The sequence below is a fragment of the Oncorhynchus tshawytscha genome, linkage group LG23 (assembly GCF_018296145.1).
Source record: "Oncorhynchus tshawytscha isolate Ot180627B linkage group LG23, Otsh_v2.0, whole genome shotgun sequence".
In the NCBI taxonomy this organism is placed as follows: domain Eukaryota; kingdom Metazoa; phylum Chordata; class Actinopteri; order Salmoniformes; family Salmonidae; genus Oncorhynchus; species Oncorhynchus tshawytscha.
In genome coordinates, this window is record NC_056451.1 from 26,988,049 (window position 1) to 27,016,046 (window position 27,998).

The window sequence follows — 27,998 nt, forward strand, 5'->3', positions numbered from 1 at the left end:
TTCCCCCTCACCTCAACCCCTCGCCCCAAACCCATCCCTACACCTCCCCTGTGCTATTCTTCCCCCTCTCCCTCCTCCACTCCCCCTCCCTCCTCTATCAGTGCCCCTCTCTCACTTCCACAAACCCATGGGCGCAAGTCCTCTCTCGCGTCCCCCTCTCCCCCTCCTCTTCCCTACCTTCCTCTCCCACTCTTCTTCAGAGCCCCTAATCAAGCCCTCCCCTACACCCCCTCCCCTTACCCTCTATCTGGGCCCACCCCTACCCCCTCTAAAGCCTTTACCCCTATCCAGACTCGTACCCCTAACCCTACCCTCTCTCAACCCTCCAATCGTCCCTCTACCCCTATTTCTACTCCTGTTCCCATTCAGAGCCAAACCCTAACTGCAACCCCCACCCCAGCCTCCACTCCCACCCCAGCCTCCACTCCCACCCCAGCTCCAAAGCTGACCACAGCCGTAACACCTGTCCAAACCTCCACTACCACCCTCCCACCCACTCAGTTGGTCCCAGGCCCTGCCACCTCCCTCCCTCAAACCTCTTGCCCCCCAGCCACCTCTGCCCCCTCCGCCTCCCCCAAGGGGGGCAAGAAGGACCCGTAGCTGTCTCCGACAGGGAAAGACTAATAGGGACTGAGAGAAAAACTGCCTGCCAACATGTGATGGTCCTGGAGGAAATGATCTGATTGGAGGATGGACTTTTCAGGACAGATATAATGTGTAGGTTGTGTCACCAAACACCCCATGCCCCAATTAAAGTAACACACTGTAAGGAATAGGGTACTGCAGATTTGAGTTCAACAAACTATCCTCCAAACAGTCCATGACTTGCGACTAGGTTTTAACAGTTGTTGCCAACATGGCATGCCAAAATTCTAGATTCAAACCGAGTTCGGCAGACTCTGTATATCTATGGCTCTGGTGACTAGGGCAGGCTAGAGTAGAATCACAGTTTATATTTGAAGTCCAAACATATAGATGCATATCTGTGTAAGTGATTGTTGGAGCAAGCAAGAGAGATGAAGTGGAAGATAATGGCAGCACACAGTGGGATACAGCTGACAGAAAAGACGAGGACGATGATGACAAAGATAGCAATGGGGCTCGTTGCATCTTGCTGCTGATTGGAGGAGGGTTAGTTGGTCAATTCTAAGGCGACCAATAAGATAGGCACTTCCTGATTTCCAGCTTCACCTCCCTTTTGCCTCTCGCTCTTCACCAAAGTGTAATATTTTGTCATTATATGATTAATCATAGTATGAGATTACTAATCACTGTAAAGTTAGTCATCATATTGATCAGTAACTTTAGGAGCGATTGATCCACTTGTGGTTTTGTTGTCCAAGTTGTGTGGTGTTTAGCTTCGTTTAGCTTCGTTGTTCACACAACTTCTGTAACTGAATTGTGTGTTTTGGTGCAACACTTAATACTGCTCCCTCGTAAACTGTGGATGTGGGTTTATTTGTTCCGCCTAGCTTCCTGTAAATGCATGCCTCTCTCTCTATTCCCTCCTTTTCCCTCGTTCCTCACCTCCTCTGGCTCCTGTCTGCTTTTATCCTGTCTTTCATCTCTGTCTGTCTGATCCTCCTTTCATCTTTCACAGAGCTTTTGTAGTTAACTACTGTTCCAGAGACATTCACAGATGCTCTCTACCTCTCTCCATCTCTGACTTTTCCCTCTCTCCACTGTATCTCTCTCTATCATTCCCTCCCTCTATTCATCCATCCCTCCCCCTCCTTTCTTCCCTCTCTCTACTGTATCTCTCTCTATCATTCCCTCCCTCCATCCATCCCTCCCTCCCCCTCCTTTCTTCCCTCTCTTGTCCTGGTGTCATGTCCAGTGCTGTTTGATGTTTTCTGTGGGTAGCAACAGAGCATTCCTCTTTTAACCCTTGATACCATGTTGCCTAGATTATATTTAAGGACCAAATGTTTTATTTGTGATCACAGCTTTAGCTTTTGAGCAAAATCAATGAAATGATAGTTGTTGATGATGATGTTATTGATGCTGATGTTATTGATGATGATGTTATTGATTATGATGATGGTGACGGTAAGAATGTTTTTGATGATAGCTAGAATAAAGCACATTTAGAAAGTCAGTTTGTCTTTGGTGCATTGAGAAGAAGGCGAGAGAGAAAGTGTGTGCGCGTGTGTGTGTGTACGTGTGTGTGTACGTGTGTGTGTGTGTGTGTGTGTGTGTGTGTGTGTGTGTGTGTGTGTGTGTGTGTGTGTGTGTGTGTGTGCACATGTGTGTGTGTGTGTGTGTGCACATGTGTGTGTGTGTGTGTGTGTCCTGCCCGGTAATCCTGAACACCTCCAGAGGTGAAGCAGACTCATATCCTGTGGATGGGAACGCTGGCATCACTGTTGCTCTCGACTCTTAACTAAATCAATATCCTCCTGCACAGGGAAGGATTATACCATGTCTAATACACAGCCTGACCCTCCTGACTATCTCTCTCCCTCACTCCATCTAATCTGTGTTCAAGGGGGTTCAAGAGTCTCATTTCCACACTATGTTGTGTTTGGCGGTGATTGATTTATTTTTCACCTTTGGAGGATTGTGAGGCATTAGAATGTTGGATTTACACTCAGAGTAATTTGCATTAAGGCCTGAAATTAAATATTGTACTGAAGGGAACAATCATGATCTTTGGAGGGATGCATGATTGTTAGAGGGATGTATAGGGACTTACTGTGTACATTCTACTCTATTCTAAAGGGACTCTGAGGCTGTTCTCAGACATTTACTTAGCAGACAGAAAATACTATATAAAAAATACAAAACAACTTTGTTCATACCTTTGGATTTGAATCTAGAGATTAAAGATCTATATACTTTAAACCTATAACAATAGACTGTATAGTTACTCTTGTGAGAGATGTAGGCCTACCCTTCAGACACATTAAGCAGTGAACGCTTGTAAGTACCAAGCTGTCATCTACACATTGACCACTAGATGGGGCTCAGCACCTAAACCAGACCCCTGTCTGCATTCCAGGAAAAGGTAGCAGTTTAGGATAGCCACATAGTTAATGTTACACCTTGTATTACCTTCACCATGGTGAGGTCTGACAGCCCCTTAAATTGAGATGAGATAAGAGAGCTGTGGAGATATATATGTGGAGAGATGTGAAGAGATGTTGCAAATTTGGAGAGATGTGGAGACATGTTGTATATTTGGAGAGATGTATATTTGGCGAGATGTGAAGAGATGTTGTATATGTGGAGAGATGTGAAGAGATGTTGTATATGTGGAGAGATGTGAAGATATGTTGTATATGTGGAGAGATGTGAAGATATGTTGTATATGTGGAGAGATGTGAAGATATGTTGTATATGTGGAGAGATGTGAAGAGATGTTGTATATTTGGCGAGATGTGAAGATATGTTGTATATGTGGAGAGATGTTGTATATGTGGAGAGATGTGAAGATATGTTGTATATGTGGAGAGATGTTGTATATGTGGAGAGATGTTGTATATGTGGAGAGATGTATATTTTGAGAGATGTGGAGAGATGTAGATCTGGAGAGATGTCTATTTTGAGAGATGTGGAAAGATGGTGTATATGTGAAGAGATGGGGTATATGTGGAGACATGGGGTATATGTGGAGAGATGTGGAGATATGTTGAATATGTGGAGAGATGTTGTAGTATATGTGGAAAGATGTGGAGTGTGTAGCAGCATGTAAGAGGTTAACAGCAGTGTCAGACCACAGGATTAGTAGAGAATAAATAGGACTGTAATAGCTGCCTGTCACTCTGGCTCTGAACTAGAGGACCTGCGGGGAAGTCCTATTCTGGGGCCTCAGCACTGGAATCACAGAAATGTCTTAGAGGATCACCTAAGGCTTGCAGGACATGAACAGAAAGAGAAATGGATTGCAATTATTTATTCAGTATATATTTCAGTGTGTTAAGGATTGTGTGTGTCTCCCTGCAGAGAGTGAGGTGACAGTGGAAACTCTGATCCTCCATCATGTAACAGGTTATTAAGTCTATAAGGGTAGGCTTGGATTCTGCACACCCAGGTGGGTCACACACTCCTCTTGACTACTGGACCAACTGGGTGAGGGTGTGCATTAGTTCCACTACTGTCAGTGCATTTGAACTTCTGCAAGGAAATCCTTAATTTGATTCTTTGCTTAATGAAATTGAATTCAGGGAGATTTTGGGGGACAATAAAACAATATTTTAACTTTGTAGGTGAACAACAAGGTTACCCACTGTGCACAGACGTCAGTCTAGTATTGATTTACATTTGTTTGAGTTGTCAACTAACGTGAATTCAATGTGAAATCAACAAAAACATTTTACCATGTCATTGGATTAGGTTATAAATTGGATGGAAAAATAGAAAATGCCTTTATGTTGATGATTTTATTTCTAATACAATTAGTTTTCCAGGTTGAAATGACATTTTGGCCCATTTGGTAGTGTGAATTGCAGTAACACACACGTCACACACACCACACGCAACAGCAGCCAGATAGGTAGCCAGACCGCAGATTGAGCACAGATTTAAGGTTAGGGGGCGGCAAGGGGAAGGTGGGCTGGGTGGGCTGGGTGGGTAAACCACAAGATGTTATATTTAGACTTCCCATCACTTCACAATCTGCCATCTCTCTCTCTCACACACACACACACACACACACACACACACACACACACACACACACACACACACACACACACACACACACACACACACACACACACACACACACACACACACACATACACACACACACACAGGGAAGGTGTTTGAGAGAAGGGGGGTGTATTGCAGGAGCAAAGAGCGCAAGATGCAAAACTTAGAAAGGATAAGGTGATTCCTTCTGCTGTGTAGTTACCACTTCAAACAGGAAGCTGATGTGTGTGTAGTTTGCTACGAGGGGAGGGGTGTGTGCGCCGTGCGTTTGACTCTAACCTCATTCTCTCTCTAGTGTGTCTCAAGATTCTTGCATCAGCCCTGTGTTGTCAGACACTCTTCAGTCTCTCTCTGCACTGGAAACAGTGAATCACTTACAGTAGAAAATGTCCTCTTTACCAAAAATTGGATTTTGAATTGCCTTCAGTATATCACATGATCACAAACACACACACACACACACACACACACACACACACACACACAGTGAGATATTATTCTTACATGAAAGTCCCCCAGTGGTTTCAGTAGAGTGGGTGTCCCCCAGCTACTGTAGCCTGTACTGCTTCTAGTCTTCTCAGAATTTGGGGCGAAGTCTCTAAGAGTTATTATAAGGAGATTGGAGTTATTTTAACACTCAGCAAGCCACCATGAGACTGCTGCTTGTCATAGCTGTCGGTAAATATATGGCAGGGGATGTGACTTGTGACTGAGGCTGAGTAGTAGCCTACATATCTACTGTATGTGCACCTGCTGGTTTCTCTGTCTCTATGGTCACCTCTTGTCTTGGTCGCCATAGCTTCATTTGCAAATGAAATGCTTAAGGTGCGCATAGAGAGAGAGAGAGAGAGATGCAGGGAGGTGGGAACGAGAGAGAGAGATGTACAGTAACAGCCTGACAGAGGCAGATAAACTGCACGAGCACCATAAATAGCGCGTTTAAATAAGGCGATCCATTTCAAGTGGAAATGTCCGCTGCAGCTGGCACACGCATATGCCCTCAAACGATTATCTCCATCTCTGTGCCCACCTCTTAGCCCCGATGTGATCCCTCACAGACCTTCAACCTGCCCCGCGAGTCTCTATAACAACATGCCCACCTCGGCCCTTCTTCCCTCCCACCTCGCTACGACAGACACTTCCTCTGGCCTATCGCACCGTGGCCGACCCCTGTGCCCTGCCCACCCCAGCGGTCCCTCTCCAGCCCCGCCAGAGCCAATCCGCGGCGGGGTGTAAAGTAGGGCAAGCCGCTTCCTGGTTCAAGGAGGAGCTGCCTGGAGTTGGAATGGGCCAGCGGAGTCAGAGAGGGGGGAGAACAGCCCAGCAAGCCGGCGGTCTGCAAAGAGAGAGCCGAGGCAGGGGGATATAAACGCCGGCAGAGAGTCAAGAAGAAGCTGATATTACAGAGAACTCCCGGGCAATACGTGGTTCGTCAGAGGGACTGGTGTGAGAATTTGGACAGTGCCGAGAGAGCGGTGACCCCCGGAGAGCGACGAGGGGGGGAGAGAGGCTGGTGGGAGTGAATCCAGGAAGTACAGAAGCCGGTCAGGTGGGACGCGACGAGATAACATAGGTGACACCGGCGCACAGGTAAACCCGCTCCCTCACTCGCTCTCTGTTTTGGGGGGGTTATTATGGAATTCTTAAAGTTAGGACTTTACGCGTGTCTTTCCCATTTTCTATAACAACCGCTCCTGACCCCCCGGTCCTAACCGGGGTTACGGGAGGACTACGTCATGGGTATTCGGTAACTCCTGTGTGACGTGTCGACAATAATTTCTCCCTATGATTTTCGCGCTCTCTTTTCCTAGAGGCTTATTTTGACACAAGAACACATACTATTTCAATTACATTAGCAGGGAATATGTATGTGATCTCAGGTTAGTTGCTCTGTGTTGCTACCTGTGTGGATGTGGCCAGGTGAACAAGCAGGGTCGACGGGTACACTTCTGGAGGCTTGGCTTCTAATTATAGCAGCGAACACCGGCTGACATCCAAAACCTAACCTGTTCTCACGCACATCGCCGGCCTCTGTAGGCAATAAGCCATGTGCTCCACCGCAGGCCAACTTTGGCCACGAATTCTATTATTCCACGACCCTTTCAGTAGGCTATGCTGTTGTCACCACACGTTGACATATCCTTTATCTTAAATTCTATAGCTCTGTTGCTGATGTAATGTTCTTGAAATGTATATTAATGCTGGATGGATGAGGGCTTTTAAATGTATAAAACTTAGGCTATGGATGGTGGGAGGCTGTCATGTGTGCCTGTGTGCCTGTGTGTGTGTGTGTGTGTGTGTGTGTGTGTGTGTGTGTGTGTGTGTGTGTGGGTTGCTGACTCGCCCCTCTTGTGGTACAGACAGACCTGCTGAACCTGCCAAACTGGCTTGGGTTTGGTCCTCTGTCTGAGTTTGTTGTTTGATATACCACTTTATGGACACCATGATATTAGTCCAATCCACTGAAGGGTTTCTGGTCTACAATGTTTATTTTTCACACAATAGTTCTCCAAACAGTGTTGGGTCTAGACCTGAACTTCAGTGCACCTGGAAGGAATAAGGAAAACATTTGCCCTGTAACAGTATGTAGGCTAATATTTGTACTGTGGGTTTCCGTGTGTGATCTTGACAAATAGGTATTGTTGACGTCTTTAATGCAGATTAGATTTGTCACAAACCCCAACTCTGTGAATAATTCCACTATTTAGTGTGAGAGATGGAAGGGAAAAGAGAGCGAGAAGCAGAAACAGTTCTGCACTGTCAACCCTAATTGCCACTTGTCTGAATTGAAGCATTCTTACTACCAACTAAATGACAGTTGGGAGACCTGGAAAGTCTGTGTAGACTGTCTTTGGCTTAGTGGTAACTGATCTACCCCTCCCTCTCTTCTCATCTCTCCTTCTGGTGTCATGGTAACTTAATTACTCCGGTCATTTACTAGATCGGACTGTTCTCATGACCCCTCTCTCTCCCTACCACACACATGTACACACTCACAAACACCAAATGACATTTACATGCACCTTCTCAATTATGACAGATAATGGGTATAGTCTCTGCTCTTGCCACTGAGTATGGGATAGTGCAGTGTGTGTGTGTGTGTGTGTGTGTGTGTGTGTGTGTGTGTGTCTGAGGATGTCTGTGGTCCTACACAGGTGTGTGCTGTGCCTGTTTCCCAGCCCTGTTCATTGTTAGTGTAGGCCACTTCTGCTCTGTGGCCTGGTGAAGTGGGAAGTGGTCTTTCTCCGTCCCCCACCCTGAACCCCTCACCATGTCTAACACATCATCTGACACACTGTGTGTTTAGGTTCATTTTCTCTTTATATATCACTTCTCGTTTATCTTTTGATCTCCTGTTTGTCTCTCTTTTCCTTCACCTTATTCCCTCAGTATTTGGCCCCTTTCCTCCCCTGTGTCTCTGTCTCACGAAGCAGATATTAAATACTGTGCCTAGAGAAACTATTCAACCCCCTTGACTTATCCAAAGTTTCGTTGCGTCAAAGTGGGATTCAAATGGATTTAATTGTTTGTTTTTTTGTCTGATCTAAACAAAATACTCTGATGTCCAAGTGGAAGAAAAATTCCCACATTTTGTTGTGTTAATAGCCTGAAATGTAAAATTGTTTCAATTGAGATTTTTTGGTCACTGATCTACAGACAATACCCTATAATGTCAAAGTGGAATTATGTTTTTTTTAAACATTTTTACAAATGAATTACAAATGAAAATCTGAAATGTCTTGAGTCAGTAAGTATTCAACCCCTTTGTTATAACAAGCCAGGAGTCCAAATTTGCTTAACAAGTCACATAATAAGTTGCATGGACTCACTCTGTGTGCAATAATAGTGTTTAACATGATTTTTAAATGACTACCTCATCTCTGTATCCCACACATACAATTATCTGTAAGGTCCCTTAGTCAAGCAGTGAATTTCAAACACAGATTCAACCATTGTCCTGCTGAAAGGGGAATTCATCTCCCAGAGTCTGGTGGAAAGCAGACTGAATCAGGTTTTTCTCTAGGATTTTACCTGTGCTTAGCTCCATTCCATTTATTTACTTATCCTGAAAAACTCCCCAGTCCTTAACGATTACAAGCATACCCATAGCAAGATGCAGTCACCATTATACTTGAAAATATGGAGAGTGGTACTCCGTAATGTGTTGGATTTGCCCTCAAAAATGAGTTGCTATGCCACATTTTCTGCAGTATTACTTTAGTGCCTTGTTGCAAACAGGATGCCTGTACAGAATATTTTCATTCTGTACAGGCTACCTTATTTTCACTCTGCCAATTAGGTTAGTATTGTGGAGTAACTACAATGCTGTTGATCCATACTCTGGTTTCTCCTATCACAGCCATTAAACTCTTTTTGACTGTTTTACTGTCACCACTGGCCTCATGGTGAAATCCCTGAGCAGTTTCCTTCCTTTCCAGCAACTTAGTTATGAAGGACGCCTGTATCTTTGTAGTGACTGGGTGTATTGATACATCATCCAAAGTGTAGTTCATAACTTCACAATGCTCAAAGGGATATTCAATGTCTGCTCTTTATTTTGTTTACCCATTTACCAATAGGTAACCTTCTTTGTGAGGCATTGGAAAACCTCCCTGGTCTTTGTGGTTGAATACATTGCATTCAGACCCCTTTTACTTTTTTCACATTTTGTTACTTTACAGCCTTATTCTAAAATGGATTAAAACAATTTTTCCTCTCATCAATCTACACACAATTCCACATAACGACAAAGCCAAAACAGTTTTTTAGAAATATCACATTTACATAAATATTCAGCCCCTTTACTCAGCACTTTGTTGAAGCACCACCAATCTTCTTGGATATTATGCTACAATCTTGACACACCTGTATTTGTGGAGTTTCTCACATTCTTCTCTGCAGATCCTCTCAAGCTCTGTCATGTTGGATGGGGAGCGTCGCTGCATAGCTATTTTCAGGTCTCTTCAGAGATGTTCAATCGGGTTCAAGTCCGGGCTCTGGCTGGGCCACTCAAGGTCATTCAGAAACTTGCCCCGAAGCCACTCCTGCATTGTCTTGGCTGTGTGTTTAGGGTTGTTGTCCTGTTAGAAGGTGACCCTTCGCCCCAGTCTGAGGTTCTGAGCACTCTGGAGCAGGTTTTCATCAAGGATCTCTGTACTTTGCTCCGTTCATCTTTCCCTCAATCCTGACTAGTCTCCAAGTCCTTACCGCTGAATAACATCAACAAAGCATGATTCTGCCACCACCATGCTTCACTGTAGGGATGGTGCCAGGTTTCCTCCAGATGTGACACTTGGCATTCAGGCCAAAGACTTCAATCTTGGTTTCATCAGACCAGAGAATCTTGTTTCTCTTGGTGTGAGAGTCCTTTTGGTGCTTTTTGGCAAACTCCAAGCATGCTGTCATGTGCCTTTTACTGAGGAGTGGCTTTTGTCTGGCCACTCTACCATAAAGGCTTGATTGGTGGAGTGCTGAAGAGATCGTTGTCCTTCTGGAAGGTTCTCTCATCTTCACAGAGGAACTCTGGAGCGCTGTCAGAGTGACCATCGGGTTTTTGGTTACCTCCCTGACCAAGGTCCTTCTCCCCCGATTGCGCAGTCAGTTCTAGGAAGAGTCTTGGTGGTTCCAAACTTCTTCCATTTAAGAATGATGTAGGCCTCTGTGTTTTCGGGGACCTTCAATGCTGAAGAAATGTTTTGGTACCCTTCCCCAGATCTGTGCCTCAACATAACCCTGTCTCGGAGCTCTACGGACAAGTCATTTGACCTCATGGCTTGGTTTTTGTTCTGACATGCACTGTCAACTGTGAGCCCTTATATAGACAGGTGTGTGCCTTTCCAAATCATGTCCAATCAATTGAATTTACCATAGGTGACAAATCAAGTTGTAGAAACATCTCAATAATTATCATTTGAACAGGATGCACCTGAGATCAATTTGAAGTCTTATAGCAAAGGGTCTGAGTACTTGTGTAAATAAGGTATTTCTAATTTTGAATAAATTAGGAAAATAAAAATGTTTTTCACTTTGTCGTTATGGGTTATTGTGTGTAGATTTGATGAGGGAAAACAATATTTAATCCATTTTAGAATAAGGCTGTAACGTAACAACATGTAGAAAAGGTGAAGGAGTCCTGAATACTTTCAGAATGTACAGTATGTGCTTGAAATTCACTACTCGACTGAGGGACCTTACAGATAATTCTATGTCTGGGGTACAGAGATGGGGTAGTCATTCATATCATGTTAACCACTACTATTGCACACAGAGTGAGTCGCTGCAATTTATTATGTGATTTGTTAAGCAAATTTGTACTCATGAACCTATTTTGGCTTGCCATAACAAAGAGGTTGAATACTTATTGACTCAAGGCATTTTGACATTTTTATAAATTAATAATCTAAATTCCCCTTTGACATTCTAGGATATTGTGTGTAGATTAGTGACACAAAATCTCAATTTAATCCATTTTAAATTCAGGCTGTAACACAAAAAAAAGGGGTTGAATAGTTTCTGAAGGCACTGTATGTGTATGTTGGTGTCAATCTGTCAGTCCTCTGGGATCAATAAAGTTTGTTCAAATCATCTAACTATCCAAACATCTCATCCCCTCAGCTTTGTATCCCTGGAAACCTTTTGGCTCTGCTGGAAAAGAACAGAAGCAGGAAGAAGTGGAAAATAGAGAGGGAGGAAGAGAGCAGGGACCCATCCTCATCTGAGTTTATGGACTGGAGGTAAGAGGTGTGGAATGTTGAGTGTTGCACATTAACTGCATTGAACTAAATAAAGTATAATTGTCCCAGTCGTTGACAGCGCCTATCCTACTATAGGTATAGAAACTAGAGATTATATGACATGGCTGCCCTGGGGTGCTGCAGGCCACTCTCATAAAAAAAAATCAGTGAACCTTCATACATGTTAAAATGTGTTGAATGAGGGCACCCCCATAAGATAGTGATTTTGGTACAGTCCAGTATGTGTCAGGAAGGAACCCTGCAGAGTTGATGTGTACTGTACAGTATATTGTGTCTCACTCTGTCTTCTTTCACTGATTCTCAGCCAGGGTTTTGGACTCAGTGTTTGGAATACGGTTCACTTGAACACGCAAATCCAAGGGCCAGCAATGGCTACATTTACATAAAGTCATTTAGCAAACGCTGTACTTCGAGTTAGTGTGTGCGTTCGTGAGCAAGTGACAGATCATGTGATTGGGGCCGTGCAGAAGTATGACCAGTGTGTGTGTGTTATAGTTAGGGTGGTGAGGGTGGTGGTGGGGGGGGTGTAACAACAGTGAATGGTCTTTAAAGGAAAGAGGAACATTTTAAGATAACACACACACACACACACACACACACACACACACACACACACAATTCCAGTAAGTATATGAATTAGGGCATGTGGCCCTGTATATAAATTCCCCCTGTTCACAATAGGGGTTTCAGTTTCAGATACATACAGTAGGCTGAGTGGGAGGACAAGACAGGGGGAGAGAGAGGGGGAGGACAAAGTCCCCCTCTTTACTCTGCATCAGCAGATTTAAGAGCTCCCTCCCTTCCTTTCCTTCTATACCTTTACTCCTTCATATCAAATGTATCTTCCTCTCATCTCCCCATCATCCCATCATACATCTGTTCCCCTACACCACCCATTCAGTCCTCCTTTATCTGCTCAGCTCCTTCATCCATCCATACTCCCTTCATACCTCTCCCTGTTCCCCTACACCACCCATTCAGTCCTCCTTTATCTGCTCAGCTCCTTCATCCATCCATACTCCCTTCATACCTCTCCCTGTTCCCCTACACCACCCATTCAGTCCTCCTTTATCTGCTCAGCTCCTTCATCCATCCATACTCCCTTCATACATCTCCCTGTTACACCCCCATTCACAGCTCCTTCATCCATCCCCATTCAGTCCTGTTCCCTTATCAGTCCTCCTTTATCTTCATCCATCCATACTCCCTTCATACATCTCCCTGTTCCCCTACACCACCCATTCAGTCCTCCTTTATCTGCTCAGCTCCTTCATCCATCCATACTCCCTTCATACCTCTCCCTGTTCCCCTACACCACCCATTCAGTCCTCCTTTATCTGCTCAGCTCCTTCATCCATCCATACTCCCTTCATCCATCTCCCTGTTCCCCTACACCACCCATTCAGTCCTCCTTTATCTGCTCAGCTCCTTCATCCATCCATTATCCCTTTCCATATTCCCTCCTTTTCCCACTCTTAGAAGGGTTGAACTTTTAGACTAGTCTATTAGCGCCATCATAGAGTTTCTGCATATTATCCATTATTCCATTCACACACAGTGGTCAGAGTCAGGGACATGTTCTGTTTGGTTATTACCATATAAGGGCAGTACAAACATTTGAACCAATACACTTCATGTAGGCCTTAACCATAATGTCGAGATGCTGTGCCATTGACTAAGGTACTCTACTGAATGTCCATGTACCCCACAGCCTAGTTTGCCTCCAGTAGATCTGTCTCACTAGAGGAAGTAGTGCATATGGCGTTTCTCCTTTTTCAGTCTCCAGTTTCTGTTGTGTTTCACAGCCCTATCTCTCTCTCTCGACCACCGGCCTGCCAGCCTACCAACGCACACCACCCGCCTACTGTCAGGGGGATGGAAGAGCAGGAAGTGGCAATACTTTACTTCCTGTAATGACAGACACCCCTTTAAGATGAAAAGAGTGTTAAAAAGTAGTGACAGAGAACATGATTTGTTTTTCTGGTAATGGTGTAAATGTTGGTGTAGATAGTGAGGGGGCGTTGCTCATAAACAGGTACAGTGAGCCAGCGGTTCAGGGAAAGAGAGACAATGACACACCGCAGAGAATCATCTCCTGTATCTTGTGAAAATGACCCCTAACCTTTTAGATACATTTGGATGAGAAATGACAGCTAGATGTTGTAGCTGTTGTAAGTACAGTACCATGAGAAGGCAGTACTCCAGACATTGAGAGTGCGGTATTCGATGAGCTCTGATTGGCTGAGCACCAGTAGAATTTTCCCCATCAACGTTTGAATCTTTGGTCAAAGTGCTGCACTGCTGTAATTGGACGAGAGATGGGTGGGTGTTCTGACCAGTGACAGGAAGGCAGACATTCTGTTGTTTCTCAAAGGACAGCTGAAATAACTGCATATTCTATGTATCAACCCTTTCAGCCACAGATTATAGTAAAAGCAACCGCTCACCCCCCTGTTGACAAAGCACAAAAAACACTACTACAGTATCTACCACTATCAATATCTCTCTTTCTCCCTGTCCCCTACCGCTATCAATATCTCTCTTTCTCCCTGTCCCCTACCGCTATCAATATCTCTCTTTCTCCCTGTCCCCTACCGCTATCAATCTCTCTTTCTCCCTGTCCCCTACCGCTATCAATATCTCTCTTTCTCCCTGTCCCCTACCGCTATCAATATCTCTCTTTCTCCCTGTCCCCTACCGCTATCAATATCTCTCTCTTTTTCTCCCTGTCCCCTACCGCTATCAATATCAATATCTCTCTTTTTCTCCCTGTCCCCTACCGCTATCAATATCTCTCTCTTTTTCTCCCTGTCCCCTACCGCTATCAATATCTCTCTTTCTCCCTGTCCCCTACCGCTATCAATATCTCTCTTTCTCCCTGTCCCCTACCGCTATCAATATCTCTCTTTCTCCCTGTCCCCTACCGCTATCAATATCTCTCTTTCTCCCTGTCCCCTACCGCTATCAATATCTCTCTCTTTTTCTTCCTGTCCCCTACCGCTATCAATATCTCTCTCTTTTTCTTCCTGTAGGCATATACCGTATAAGTTATATACTGTCTCTTTCTAATAGCTGACATGGTTGTTCCTCCTTTACTTTTCTGTCTGTTTTGTCATCCATTTATCTCTCCATCTCACCTCGTGGTTGTCAGTCCTCACAGCAGAGGAAGAGGAAGCCGATCAGGATCAGTTAGTTTTGCGACATCGGTGTGTGTGTTTGTAGGGGTTTGTGTCTATGTTCGTGTTTGTTTGTCTGTGTGGGTGTGTATGTGTCTGTGTGTGTTTGTATGGGTGTCTATGAGCATGTATCTCTGTGTATGGGTGTGTATGTGTCTGTGTGTGTTTGTAGGGGTGTCTATGAGCATGTATCTCTGTGTATGGGTGTGTATGTGTCTGTGTGTGTTTGTAGGGGTGTCTATGAGCATGTATCTCTGTGTATGGGTGTGTGTGTGTATCCCCTTCCTAGCGTGATTTGCGACATCATTCTCTGAAAAGGGAGGTAATGTGTAAGACAGAGGAACAGCTGTCGAGACCCTCCCTAATGATGTGGCAACTTCACCCAGCAAGCAGACACACACACAGTGCATCAAGTACACAAGTCACACACAGACACACACACTATCACATTGAAAGACACACAAGCTTTTTTCACCCGTTTGTAAAAACACACAAACTCACAAGTTCTGCACATAAATTGACCACTCATTCACACACTCTGCTGTTCACACATGTTGTCTTGGGGGCTGGCTGAAACTGCTGACCAGATACAGATAGAAGGTGTGAAACCACTTTGTCAGCATGTGTTAGAACTAGTAAAGCCCTCCCATACACACACACACACACACACACATATGCATTGACACACACAAACACAAATAATCCTTTCTCAGGCCTGTGTGTGTGTGTTCCCCATCTTTGTGAAACTCCCTTTCACTGATTGCTAATGATAGCGATTGTTACCACATCTCCCCTCAGACATCTGCAGACACACACCTGCAAGGACTCACTGCAGCTACTTCCTGTCACAGTCTCTCGCTCCCTCCCCCTTTCTTTCTCTCTTCTAACATTCTCTGTTTCTCTAACCTCTGTTCACGTCACTCTTCCTCTCCGTCTCCCCTCTCTCTGCCTTTCTGTCCCCCCCCTCCCCCTCTCACCTCTCTCTGCCTTTCTGTCCCCATTCATTCCCCCCTCCTCTCACCTCTCTCTGCCTTTCTGTCCCCCTCCTCTCACCTCTCTTTGTAACAGAACTCTTCTCTTATTTCTTGTCCCTGACACAGGTTGTTGGTAAAGGTGTGATTTTCCTGTGATATTTACCCCACCCTGCCTCATTCTATACCTATCTTTACATCTTTCTTTACCCCCACCCCTCACTCACTCGTTGGCTGACAGTCTTACCACCTCTCCTCTCCCACTCTCTGCTTTCCTGGTATGTTCTCTAGGAACACGTCTATTTTAAAGTCAAACAAACCTCAGCCGTATTCTTCTCATCTCCTTGATCTCCCCTCAAATCTCAGACCCCCTTTCCTCTTTCCAACCTCACATTTCTCTTTTTTTCTCCCTCTTCTCTCCTCACTCCTGTTTTTGGCAGAGAGGCGTGTCTGCTCTATACAATATGTACAATACGTCTTCTATGTGAAGGTTCTGTACCGTTCGTCCCTCCTGAATAAAACCCTTGATTCCCATCGGTAAATTGGGATAACATGCAAAATGTCCTCGGTGTGGTGGGAGGGCTGGGTTAAGGGCCTCCGCTCTGTACTGCTCTGCCAGTCAAATGAATAATGTAATGTGTTCTTGGAACTAAGACCTCAACACACACACACACACACTGCCCCAGTTTAGCTAAGCAGAGGGGCTGGATGCAGGTACAAAAGGATCATAAGATTGGAACCTTTTCCTGGATATGGTTTGTGTGTTTTTGTTACTTTGCCACTATTAAGAATGTCCTCCATCTTGGCAGATCTTTATTGCATGGTTGAGTGCAATTATTATTCCCTATATAATCACATAGTTTTCATCTTTATAGAATTGCTTAAGCCACGTCTTGGATGTACCGGTAATTACCATAATGTTGTCTTTATTCTCGTTATCCAGCCTTTTAACGAATTCAAATGAAGATTCAAATTCTCTCTGGCTGGGTCTGTTTTTATATCTCTTTGTAAGATGCAAATATCCGGTTCAGGGAGAGTTATCAGTGGAGGGAGTAGAGAGGGTCTGGGTTTTATTGTACTTCAGAAACGGTGCAGGGTCAAGATATACTGTAAATGATGAAGATGATGATGGAGGAAGAGATGGAGAATGGGGATGTGTCTCACATTTAATAACAATTCATACATGCAATAAGCCTTCATGACATGTTGCGAATGCTTTTATAGCTGCTTTATGAATGCCTGTAAATGTATTCATAGTTCATTACATACAGGAGGTACATAGTGTTGCCAACTTGTGTTGGGCTGAATAAGGTTCTGTGTGGGGAGGAACTCTTCTCATCATCCCCTCTTTTACCTCTCTCTCACCCCTCCTCTGAGAAGATGCACCTAAACCAACACCTCTCTCCCAGCCTCCTATGTTTAAGAGGGGGAGAGAGGCTAAAACGAGTGTGTGATAGGAGATAGAGAAGCACTGAGAGCCAGAGGAGCACGTGGAGGAGGAGAAACGGTATGAACAGAGAATCATGACTCCTAATTTCCTTCTCTCAGGCCTTGCTGTGTTGTTTTGTTTGGGAACAGCAGTTGTTTGGTTCCACCTGTGCTGTTCTGGTTGTCTCATGTAAATTATACATATTTAAACTGATTCTTGGTTTAATTGAGTTCTCGTTTAGTTTGGTTTGTGTGTAGTTCTGATGGACTGAAATGACCTAGTATGTTATTCTCCCATGAGTATTCTTCATGTTGTATGTAATGACACATCTCCGTAGGTCTGCTGGACCTATAGTATGTTATCCTGCCATGAGTATTCTTCATGTTGTATGTAATGACACATCTCTGTATGTAATGGTCTGACCTATGGACCTATAGTATGTTATCCTCCCATGAGTATTCTTCATGTTGTATGTAATGACACATCTCTGTAGGTCTGCTGGACCTATAGTATGTTATCCTCCCATGAGTATTCTTCATGTTGTATGTAATGACACATCTCTGTAGGTCTGATGGACCTATAGTATGTTATCCTCCCATGAGTATTCTTCATGTTGTATGTAATGACACATCTCTGTAGGTCTGCTGGACCTATAGTATGTTATCCTCCCATGAGTATTCTTCATGTTGTATGTAATGACACATCTCTGTAGGTCTGATGGACCTATAGTATGTTATCCTCCCATGAGTATTCTTCATGTTGTATGTAATGACACATCTCTGTAGGTCTGATGGACCTATAGTATGTTATCCTCCCATGAGTATTCTTCATGTTGTATGTAATGACACATCTCCGTAGGTCTGATGGACCTATAGTATGTTATCCTCCCATGAGTATTCTTCATGTTGTATGTAATGACACATCTCTGTAGGTCTGATGGACTGAAATGACCTAGTATGTTATCCTCCCATGAGTATTCTTCATGTTGTATGTAATGACACATCTCCGTAGGTCTGATGGACCTATAGTATGTTATCCTCCCATGAGTATTCTTCATGTTGTATGTAATGACACATCTCTGTAGGTCTGATGGACCTATAGTATGTTATCCTCCCATGAGTATTCTTCATGTTGTATGTAATGACACATCTCCGTAGGTCTGCTGTGTGTGTTCTTTCAGCCTTCATGGAATAATACATTTCACTGCCACCCACCCCTCTCTTAAGCTTTGCATAATAATCTTTATAACATATTAAGAAATTCATAAATCGTTTCATTGTATCAGAACAAAAAAAGTAATTTTATCACACACAATTTAAATACATCTTTCAGGGTTACAATTGTTGCTTACAAATAACCTTTATTGAGTTTATGTTCGTACATTGTGTAATTATTTCCATAAACCTTGTTTCCTTGTTTTCTTTATAGTCATTTATTTAAGCCTTCACTGAAAAAAAATGTTGTTTTCTAAATTAAACTAAATGAAGAAGTAGCTATATTTTGCAAACTTTCATTGCATTTGACATTTGTACAGTATTTCTGGTCAGGTGTGGATTGGTAGGGCCTGTGAAACGTGGATGTGAAATACATTAGAGCATTAGAAGTTTGAACATATTATGAATGAACACACACGGAAAGCGTCTGACATCAGAATGAATTGAAACACATTTCTGTAAATGGAGTAAAGTCATATTTCCCCCCTGGGCCGTTCAGAGCAGAGCTGATATAACTGGTGTGGATTGGGAGACGTTACAGGCTGTAAGGGAAAATAAGCACCAGTGTAATAACAGTCTAATGTCTTGTTTGTGTCAACTACTATTGATCTCTCACTTGGTGAACTCCGTTCAAGTTGCAGTCAAATGGACAATACCTTTAATCATTATTCTGATGGTCCAATTGTTTTTTACATATTCAATCTATCAGGACCCCATTTAAAGTGTTGTTATTTCCTGTCCAGAAATATGTATATTTCTCCAGTCCATTTTGAGTTAGAATGGGGCAGTGAACCATTATAAGAGCTTTTAGAGAGTGTGATGTACATGACGAAGGCGAGGGAAGAGGAAGCCGTATTGTCGGAGGGGAGGAAAGGTAGTCAACTGTCGACAGAGGAGTGGGAGTTGAGAATCCGCTCTGAAACCGAGAGATAAGTTGGCCACCAATCATTAAAGAAAAGGGGATGACGAAGTGTTTTATTTTTTGAAAATAAAATGAACTTATTTACTACATAAACAGTTTTCAACTGGCTCCATTGTTTATAGTTTTAGTTTAATGTGTTGGTTTTAATTCACTTGAAGCATGAGGAGTGAGTCTTTCACTGTAATATAGCCTACAGTTTATACCAATTGTACAGCATATTTCAACAATAATTCTTAATATGGGTTTTAGTTACTATTATATTCATTTGTCACATTTGTTTGTCTTCACTGCTTCCTAATGTCTTCCACATTTCCACGAAGTGTTTTGTAAAGTGGTGTGCCGTTATGTTTTCTTCAACATAACAGTCTGACATGTTTTTCCACATACTTTCCACTTGGTTGTTTTTTCTTGGTTTTTACTTCCATTCTTGTGGGAAAAGGAGCTGTGTTTCAAATGGTTTGTAGTCATTTGAATGTGTTGATTAAACACACGTCAGTGTATGTTTGGGTGGCTGTGTAATCTATAGTGCTATATGTTAGTTAAAGAGGGATCAGCAGCCAGAGATGGCTGTCCCTGACTGTTAGAACAGGGGCTGCTGAACAACTAGAAACTAGAAACAGGGTGACTAAGAGAGAGCGAGAAAGGACAGGGGACAAGGGGAGAAAGAAAGAAAAAATGTCTTACCGTCAAAGATCATTCCTACTTTTTAACTGTGTGTGTGTGTGTGTGTCTCGTTTATAAAGTGACTCACATTTGTTCGATTAACAGGAATCTCTTCCCTTTTTCCGAACAACACGTATACCCTTCTGAACAACACTTACATCCCCCTTCTGAGGAATCGAAAACCACCCCTCACAGCTTTTTTTATTTTACGCCGGAAACTAAACACTAGTATGCTCTTCATATGTCTTTATCTCTCACTCCCCCTCTTTTTCTCTGTTCACTTAATCTCTCTTTTTATCTCCTCTGATTTCTAGGAGGGGGATTCTGTTAGCATTGAGTTTTCTCTTAAACAAAACCTTCTCTCAGCTGGGACAGTTGTCTTTTCTATTGGCTTATTGTTTTGTGCCTCATGACAGGTACACACACACACACACACACAGTGTTTTCGGTGGGGATTTTGACCTTTCTGGCAGCACCGTCGATGTCCTCCTCGTCTACAGCTTTTTCCAGGGCGTTGTTTAAGATGCTTACGAGCGTAGGAAACACCTCGAACAAATCTCCCTGAAATCACTTCCTACCTGCTCTGAGAGCGGCGGTGGCACAAACCCATGCCAGCGTCGATAGCTTGATGCATCAAACCGAGAATGGTACATGTAAGAGTTGTTTTAGTGAACAAGCATTCATTTGGAGAAGACTTCACAGAGTCAGTCAAATTTGCCTTATGGATTGTTCTAATGTGACTTTATCATCATCATCACAGACCATCTGTAATATGGCATGTTGGTTGTTTCATCTAATACCTACCTTGATGTCTGTGGCTGGGTCTATTATGACTCACAGCACCAATATGATTTTGGTTCTTACGTTACTTCTACTTTAACCATTTTGATGTTGGCTGACTTGGCTAAATTTGCACATATTTGACCATGTTGTATGGTATTTTTGAGCCTCTTTCAAGGTCCCTCATCAGTAATGTCGGTGCATAGAGATCCTTAATTCTGTGCGTAAGTGGCTGGTGGCTGAAGGATGAGACCACGGGCTGCGTCTCAATAGTCCAGCATGGTTTCCTTCCTCTTCTTTCTTCTTCGAGGAGAAGAAGCCACTTTAGACTATTGTACCCAAGTTCCCCCCACCTGTCTAGACAGATGGACAAACATCCCTCCTACCTGTCCATCAGCCAAGGTCAGAGGTCAGATCTGTGGTCGGGGAGGGGCAGGCCAGGAAGTTGTGTATTTCGGAAACTTACGATCGCTCGTTTCAGAAAATGGACCCGCTGTATTTTGGAGAGAGGGGCGTGTGGGCGAAAAGGGGGGAGGGGTATCTCTTAATCTCTCTCTCCGCCGCCAAGCACCTTCTTTTCATAAAACAGGAAGAGAGAGAACGAGCGAGAGAGAAAGAGGTAGACATCCCCAAGGATGAACGCGAAACCCCAACTTCTCTGAACTTTGAGAGTTAAAGGTTTAAGGAGTACGAGGGAGAATAGAAGGCTGTAATATAGGAAGGAAGAAGTGAGGAAGACTGAAGTATAAAAACACTTATACCATGACACAGACACAGCATCGCCTCCAGTCGACGGTCCCTCTATCAGCCATGAAGGCAGGAAAGGTAGGGGTGCCGTTTGGGTTTAGACACAGCTGATGGGTTGAGGTTGGGAGGGTAAGGTTCTGTTGATACAGGTGGGATTGGGGTTTCTGTTGAAGAGCGACGATATGAACGTTAGTGTGTGGACTTTATGGGTGGGGTGTGTATGTTTTTGACATTGCATGAAGATCAACAGACCACAAACTGAACAATGGGGACTCGGGGAGCCAAGCGAGAGACACGCAACGTGTGTGTGTGTGTGTGTGTGTGTGTGTGTGTGTATTTAATGGGGTGTGTCTTGTAGCATGTTAGTCAGGTGAAACAGAATGTACTGTCGTCGAGGAGAGCCCCTCCAGGGTGCTATGTGGACAGTATTATAGGATGGTTAGGGGGCTGATGGTGGTTGCTATGGGAGGGAGACAAAGGTGGGGGAGGAGGGGGGAGTTAGTCTGTTGTTTGTGGAAAATGTGGTCTGCTCAGGTGTGAGTGGTACTGTGGAACAGGAGAGGGGGTTAGGTGAGAGCCAGGGGAACAGGAGAGGAGAGCCCTTGGGTGTTATAAATTAACCTCATCATATGTATACATAGACAATATAGACTTCTATAGACCTGGTAACCTACCTAGAAAGTAGTCTATGGATTAGTAAAATGGAGTAAGACACAAACTTCCGCTTTAGGCCTAAATGCTCTCTCTGTTTCACACTCTCTCACTCTCTTCCTCCATTATACACCTCCCCTGGAGGGCATGTGTGAAAGGGAGGACACGGAGTGGGTGATGAGGTCTTAACAGAAGCTTGTTCTTCTCCTCCCTTCTTTTCATCCTCACATAAACACTTCTAGACACGTCTTGTTTTACCCAACATGAACTCTTCTCTGTTTTCACTTTCCTAAAGTCATAGTTCTGTTTCAGGAAATACCACACCGCACACTATTAAGGTTAGACTCAGTGAGCAGAATCCTGACTTGAAATGCATCCATATAACTTGAATCTTCCTTTGACGATGTGACATACGCAAAAGCTCTATCACCTTGTGTGTGGACGTCGTCCCCCGTACGGTCTGACTCCTCTCTTTCACCTTCCTCTTTCTGTCTCTTCCTCTCCTTCGTCTCTTTCTCTATTTTTAATCAAGGAGCTAATACTATCAACCACTGACACACACACACACACACTGGCACCCCTTCTCCTCTACCCCCTCTGATCCTCCCAGTTGTCCCCCCTTCCCACCCCCTCTGCCAAAATCACTTTTTCCTGATGTCGTAATCTCGGGTTGAGGGGGTGTTAGTTCGAGGGAGAAGGGAGGAGTGATTGAAGGAGGGATAGCACTAAGCTCTTGTTTAATATGGTCCCTCACGTGAAGGAGGGATAACACTAAGCTCTTGTTTAATATGGTCCCTCATGTGAAGGAGGGATAGCACTAAGCTCTTGTTTAATATGGTCCCTCACGTGAAGGAGGGATAGCACTACGCTCTTGTTTAATATGGTCCCTCACGTGAAGGAGGGATAGCACTAAGCTCTTGTTTAATATGGTCCCTCACGTGAAGGAGGGAGCACTAAGCTCTTGTTTAATATGGTCCCTCACGTGAAGGAGGGATAGCACTAAGCTCTTGTTTAATATGGTCCCTCACGTGAAGGAGGGATAGCACTAAGCTCTTGTTTAATATGGTCCCTCACGTGAAGGAGGGATAGCACTAAGCTCTTGTTTAATATGGTCCCTCACGTGAAGGAGGGATATGGCACTGAAGGAGGGCTCTTGTTTAATATGGTCCCTCACGTGAAGGAGGGATAGCACTAAGCTCTTGTTTAATATGGTCCCTCACGTGAAGGAGGGATAGCACTAAGCTCTTGTTTAATATGGTCCCTCACGTGAAGGAGGGATAGCACTAAGCTCTTGTTTAATATGGTCCCTCACGTGAAGGAGGGATAGCACTAAGCTCTTGTTTAATATGGTCCCTCACGTGAAGGAGGGATAGCACTAAGCTCTTGTTTATGGTCCCTCATGTGAAGGAGGGATAGCACTAAGCTCTTGTTTAATATGGTCCCTCACGTGAAGGAGGGATAGCACTAAGCTCTTGTTTAGCTCTTGTTTAATATGGTCCCTCACGTGAAGGAGGGATAGCACTAAGCTCTTGTTTAATATGGTCCCTCACGTGAAGGAGGGATAGCACTAAGCTCTTGTTTAATATGGTCCCTCACGTGAAGGAGGGATAGCACTAAGCTCTTGTTTAATATGGTCCCTCACGTGAAGGAGGGATAGCACTAAGCTCTTGTTTAATATGGTCCCTCATGTGAAGGAGGGATAGCACTAAGCTCTTGTTTAATATGGTCCCTCACGTGAAGGAGGGATAGCACTAAGCTCTTGTTTAATATGGTCCCTCACGTGAAGGAGGGATAGCACTAAGCTCTTGTTTAATATGGTCCCTCATGTGAAGGAGGGATAGCACTAAGCTCTTGTTTAATATGGTCCCTCACGTGAAGGAGGGATAGCACTAAGCTCTTGTTTAATATGGTCCCTCACGTGAAGGAGGGATAGCACTAAGCTCTTGTTTAATATGGTCCCTCACGTGAAGGAGGGATAGCACTAAGCTCTTGTTTAATATGGTCCCTCACGTGAAGGAGGGATAGCACTAAGCTCTTGTTTAATATGGTCCCTCACGTGAAGGAGGGATAACACTAAGCTCTTGTTTAATATGGTCCCTCATGTGAAGGAGGGATAGCACTAAGCTCTTGTTTAATATGGTCCCTCACGTGAAGGAGGGATAGCACTAAGCTCTTGTTTAATATGGTCCCTCACGTGAAGGAGGGATAGCACTAAGCTCTTGTTTAATATGGTCCCTCACGTGAAGGAGGGATAGCACTAAGCTCTTGTTTAATATGGTCCCTCACGTGAAGGAGGGCTCTTTGTGGAAGTCACGCTAGTAATGAAAGGCTACAGTACCAACCAAAATATCTCTGCACCGTGACTGCATTAACTAACACAGTTTTACTTGACAAAGGACACGTCCATGCACTGAGGTATTCTAGGTATGTCAGCATTTGTTTCCTTGTATTCAAAGCCATGAAATGTGATCTATATCAAAAGCATACACAATATTGTTCTGATGTCATTGCTTGACATTCACCACACCAGAAGAAATGTTTAAAAAACTTTGTCTGATTCTTGATTTTTTTTTTCATGTAAAAAAACAAACATCTGTGGCCACTGAATTATTTTGATTCAGCTTGAACTTCAATGTCTGTGTTATTCTAACCAACTGTTCCCTCCTGCAGGTGGCGATGTCTCCAGGAGAGGACGGTCTGATCGGGATCCCCTTCCCAGAGCACAGCAGCGAGATCCTGTTCCGCCTCAACGCCCAGCGCAGGGCGGGGCTACTCTGTGACCTCACCCTGACCTCGCGGGGTGCTCGCTACCCTACCCACCGCTCTGTCATGGCTGCCGTCAGCCTCTACTTCCGCGGGCTGTTTGGGGCGGAAGAGGGGGCCGAGGCAGGGGGTGAGGCGGGGGGAGGAGGAGGGTTCAGTGTGTGCCAGCTGGACTGTGTCGCGCCCGATGCCCTGGATGCCCTGCTGGAGTTTGCCTACACGGCCACCCTGACCATCCGCAGCTCTGGCATGAGAGACGTGTTGAGAGGAGCTCAGTTACTGGGGATCCAGTGTGTGGTTGATGCCTGTAGAGACATACTGGGGGAGACTGCAGGGGAGGTAGAGTGGGAGACGGGGGAGGAGAGGGTACAGGCGGAGAGGGAGAGAAGGGTGGAGAGGGGGATGAAGAAAGGCTCCCGGAGGAAGATAGACAGACGGAGAGTCAACAAGGTGGAGTCATCGCACCACCAGCCACTGCCTCATCGCCCCAATATTAACACACACCAGCACCCCTCCACTCCTCCTCCACACCCCTCACCTGTTCAAGACGGGGCCCACTCTCATCCCTCCACCCGACCCCCCAGCCCTGAGCAGGATGAACACCCCCCCACCACGGGACAGAACGGGGAGCGGAAGCAGGGCAGGAATGCAGGGAGAGGGAGTACAGCAGTCAACGGAGGGGTGCGCTGGCCTCAGGAGCGCCTCCTCGCCCCCCACCCCCCTCTTCCCCTCTCAGACGACAGGCTGTCAGAAGACGAGGAGGAGATGGAGGGAGTGGGGAACGGTGGGGTGCCCAGCTTTACTTCAGCCCCCCTGGTAGAGCAAGAGGTGGCCACAGGGGCAGGAGGAGGGGGTAGGAAGAGGAAGTCTCAGACCCCCCAGCAGTGTCCTGTCTGTCAGAAGATCATCCACGGAGCAGGGAAGCTGCCCAGACACATGAGAACACACACCGGGGAGAAACCATTCGAGTGCTCTACCTGCGGGGTCCGCTTTACCAGGTATGTACCTGTGTGTTTAACACTATTATCACCAGGTATGTACCTGTGTGTTTAACACTATTATCACCAGGTATGTACCTGTATGTTTGTGTTTAACACTATTATCACCAGGTATGTACCTGTGTGTTTAACACTATTATCACCAGGTATGTACCTGTGTGTTTAACACTATTATCACCAGGTATGTACCTGTGTGTTTAACACTATTATCACCAGGTATGTACCTGTGTGTTTAACACTATTATCACCAGGTATGTACCTGTGTGTTTTAATACTATTATCACCAGGTATGTACCTGTGTGTTTAACACTATTATCACCAGGTATGTACCTGTGTGTTTAACACTATTATCACCAGGTATGTACCTGTGTGTTTAACACTATTATCACCAGGTATGTACCTGTGTGTTTAACACTATTATCACCAGGTATGTACCTGTGTGTTTTAACACTATTATCACCAGGTATGTACCTGTGTGTTTAACACTATTATCACCAGGTATGTACCTGTGTGTTTTAATACTATTATCACCAGGTATGTACCTGTGTGTTTAACACTATTATCACCAGGTATGTACCTGTGTGTTTAACACTATTATCACCAGGTATGTACCTGTGTGTTTAACACTATTATCACCAGGTATGTACCTGTGTGTTTAACACTATTATCACCAGGTATGTACCTGTGTGTTTAACACTATTATCACCAGGTATGTACCTGTGTGTTTAACACTATTATCACCAGGTATGTACCTGTGTGTTTAACACTATTATCACCAGGTATGTACCTGTGTGTTTAACACTATTATCACCAGGTATGTACCTGTGTGTTTTAACACTATTATCACCAGGTATGTACCTGTGTGTTTAACACTATTATCACCAGGTATGTACCTGTGTGTTTAACACTATTATCACCAGGTATGTACCTGTGTGTTTAACACTATTATCACCAGGTATGTACCTGTGTGTTTTAATACTATTATCACCAGGTATGTACCTGTGTGTTTTAATACTATTATCACCAGGTATGTACCTGTGTGTTTTAATACTATTATCACCAGGTATGTACCTGTGTGTTTTAATACTATTATCACCAGGTATGTACCTGTGTGTTTAACACTATTATCACCAGGTATGTACCTGTGTGTTTTAATACTATTATCACCAGGTATGTACCTGTGTTTTAATACTATTATCACCAGGTATGTACCTGTGTGTTTAACACACTTATCTATAACAGATTACAGAGCTAGCATTGTTCTACATATGATGCTGAGCCATTATCCTCTTTCCTTTCTCTCTAAGGAATGACAAGTTGAAGATCCACATGCGTAAACACACAGGGGAGCGCCCGTACCCTTGCCCCCACTGCCCCGCCCGCTTCCTGCATTCCTACGACCTGAAGAACCACCTGTCTCTCCATAGTGGGGCACGCCCCTTCGAGTGCCCGCTCTGCCACAAGGCCTTCGCCCGTGAGGACCACCTCCAGCGCCACCGCAAGGGCCTCAGCTGCCTGGAGGTCCGTACCCGGGCACGGCCGAGGCGCGGGCCTGGGGCTGACCACGGGGAAGAGGGCAGAAGGGTTAGAGGAGGAGGAAGAGGGTATTCTCCAGACCAACTTGAGAATCTGGACCTGCAGCCCCACGCCTCAGCATTCCACCCCCGTGCTGGGATGGTTGGCCTGGGGGATGGAGCGGAGGCTGGGGCTGGGGCTGGAGGTCAAATGGTGTTCCCGGAGGAGGCTGACGGGGAGCAAGCTATAGCCCTCCTAGGGCCTCACAGGTTACCCTACCCTGGTCTGCTGTGGAGAGGCCTGGAGCTGGGGGTGAGAGGGGTGGAGGGGGAGGAGGCAGGCGGGGGCCACTCTCCTGCACTTCAGCATGCAAGATGGGAGGAGGAGGCAGAGGAGGATGAGGAAGACGAGTGAGAAGAGAGGATGAGTAGAGTGTGCATGGATGTGTATCTGTGTGCATGTGTTTGTGCGTGTGTGTGTGTGTGTCACCTACAGTATGGATGGTGATCTCACTCAGGTGACTGGACCTGCTCCTTCTTACAAAGCGCTTAGAGAAAAACTAAATGATAGAGAAAGACTAAACGATACAAAAAGAATAATGGAAAACGGGTTTTCTGATTTGTTATTGTTGTTTCATGGCTCTGTTTTTATTTCAGTTGTCTTTTATTTCTATTTTCCATTATTTCTATTTTATTTCATGCTGTGGTTATTATTATTAGCTGTACATAAAAAGAGGCTTTATTGAGGGAATGTTTTGCCCA

At 44.6% G+C, this 27,998-nt stretch overlaps 1 protein-coding gene across 3 annotated transcripts; it reads left to right on the plus strand.

Annotated features, from left to right (window-relative positions):
- The first annotated feature begins 5,672 nt into the window (after positions 1-5,672).
- Positions 5,673-27,812, plus strand: zbtb7b (zinc finger and BTB domain containing 7B). Of its 3 annotated transcripts, none has more exons than XM_042305085.1 (4): positions 5,673-6,243; positions 11,269-11,394; positions 24,632-25,722; positions 27,030-27,812. In XM_042305085.1, the coding sequence occupies exons 3-4, from the start codon at positions 24,638-24,640 to the stop codon at positions 27,649-27,651; spliced, it is 1,707 nt and encodes a 568-aa protein (XP_042161019.1). In that variant the 5' UTR covers positions 5,673-6,243; positions 11,269-11,394; positions 24,632-24,637; the 3' UTR covers positions 27,652-27,812. The 3 variants fall into 3 exon arrangements, with proteins under 3 accessions (XP_042161019.1, XP_042161018.1, XP_042161017.1); XM_042305084.1 differs by having other exon boundaries at positions 5,676-6,243; positions 11,269-11,387; XM_042305083.1 differs by lacking the exons at positions 5,673-6,243; positions 11,269-11,394 and adding an exon at positions 21,152-21,388.
- Positions 27,813-27,998: the final 186 nt, after the last annotated feature.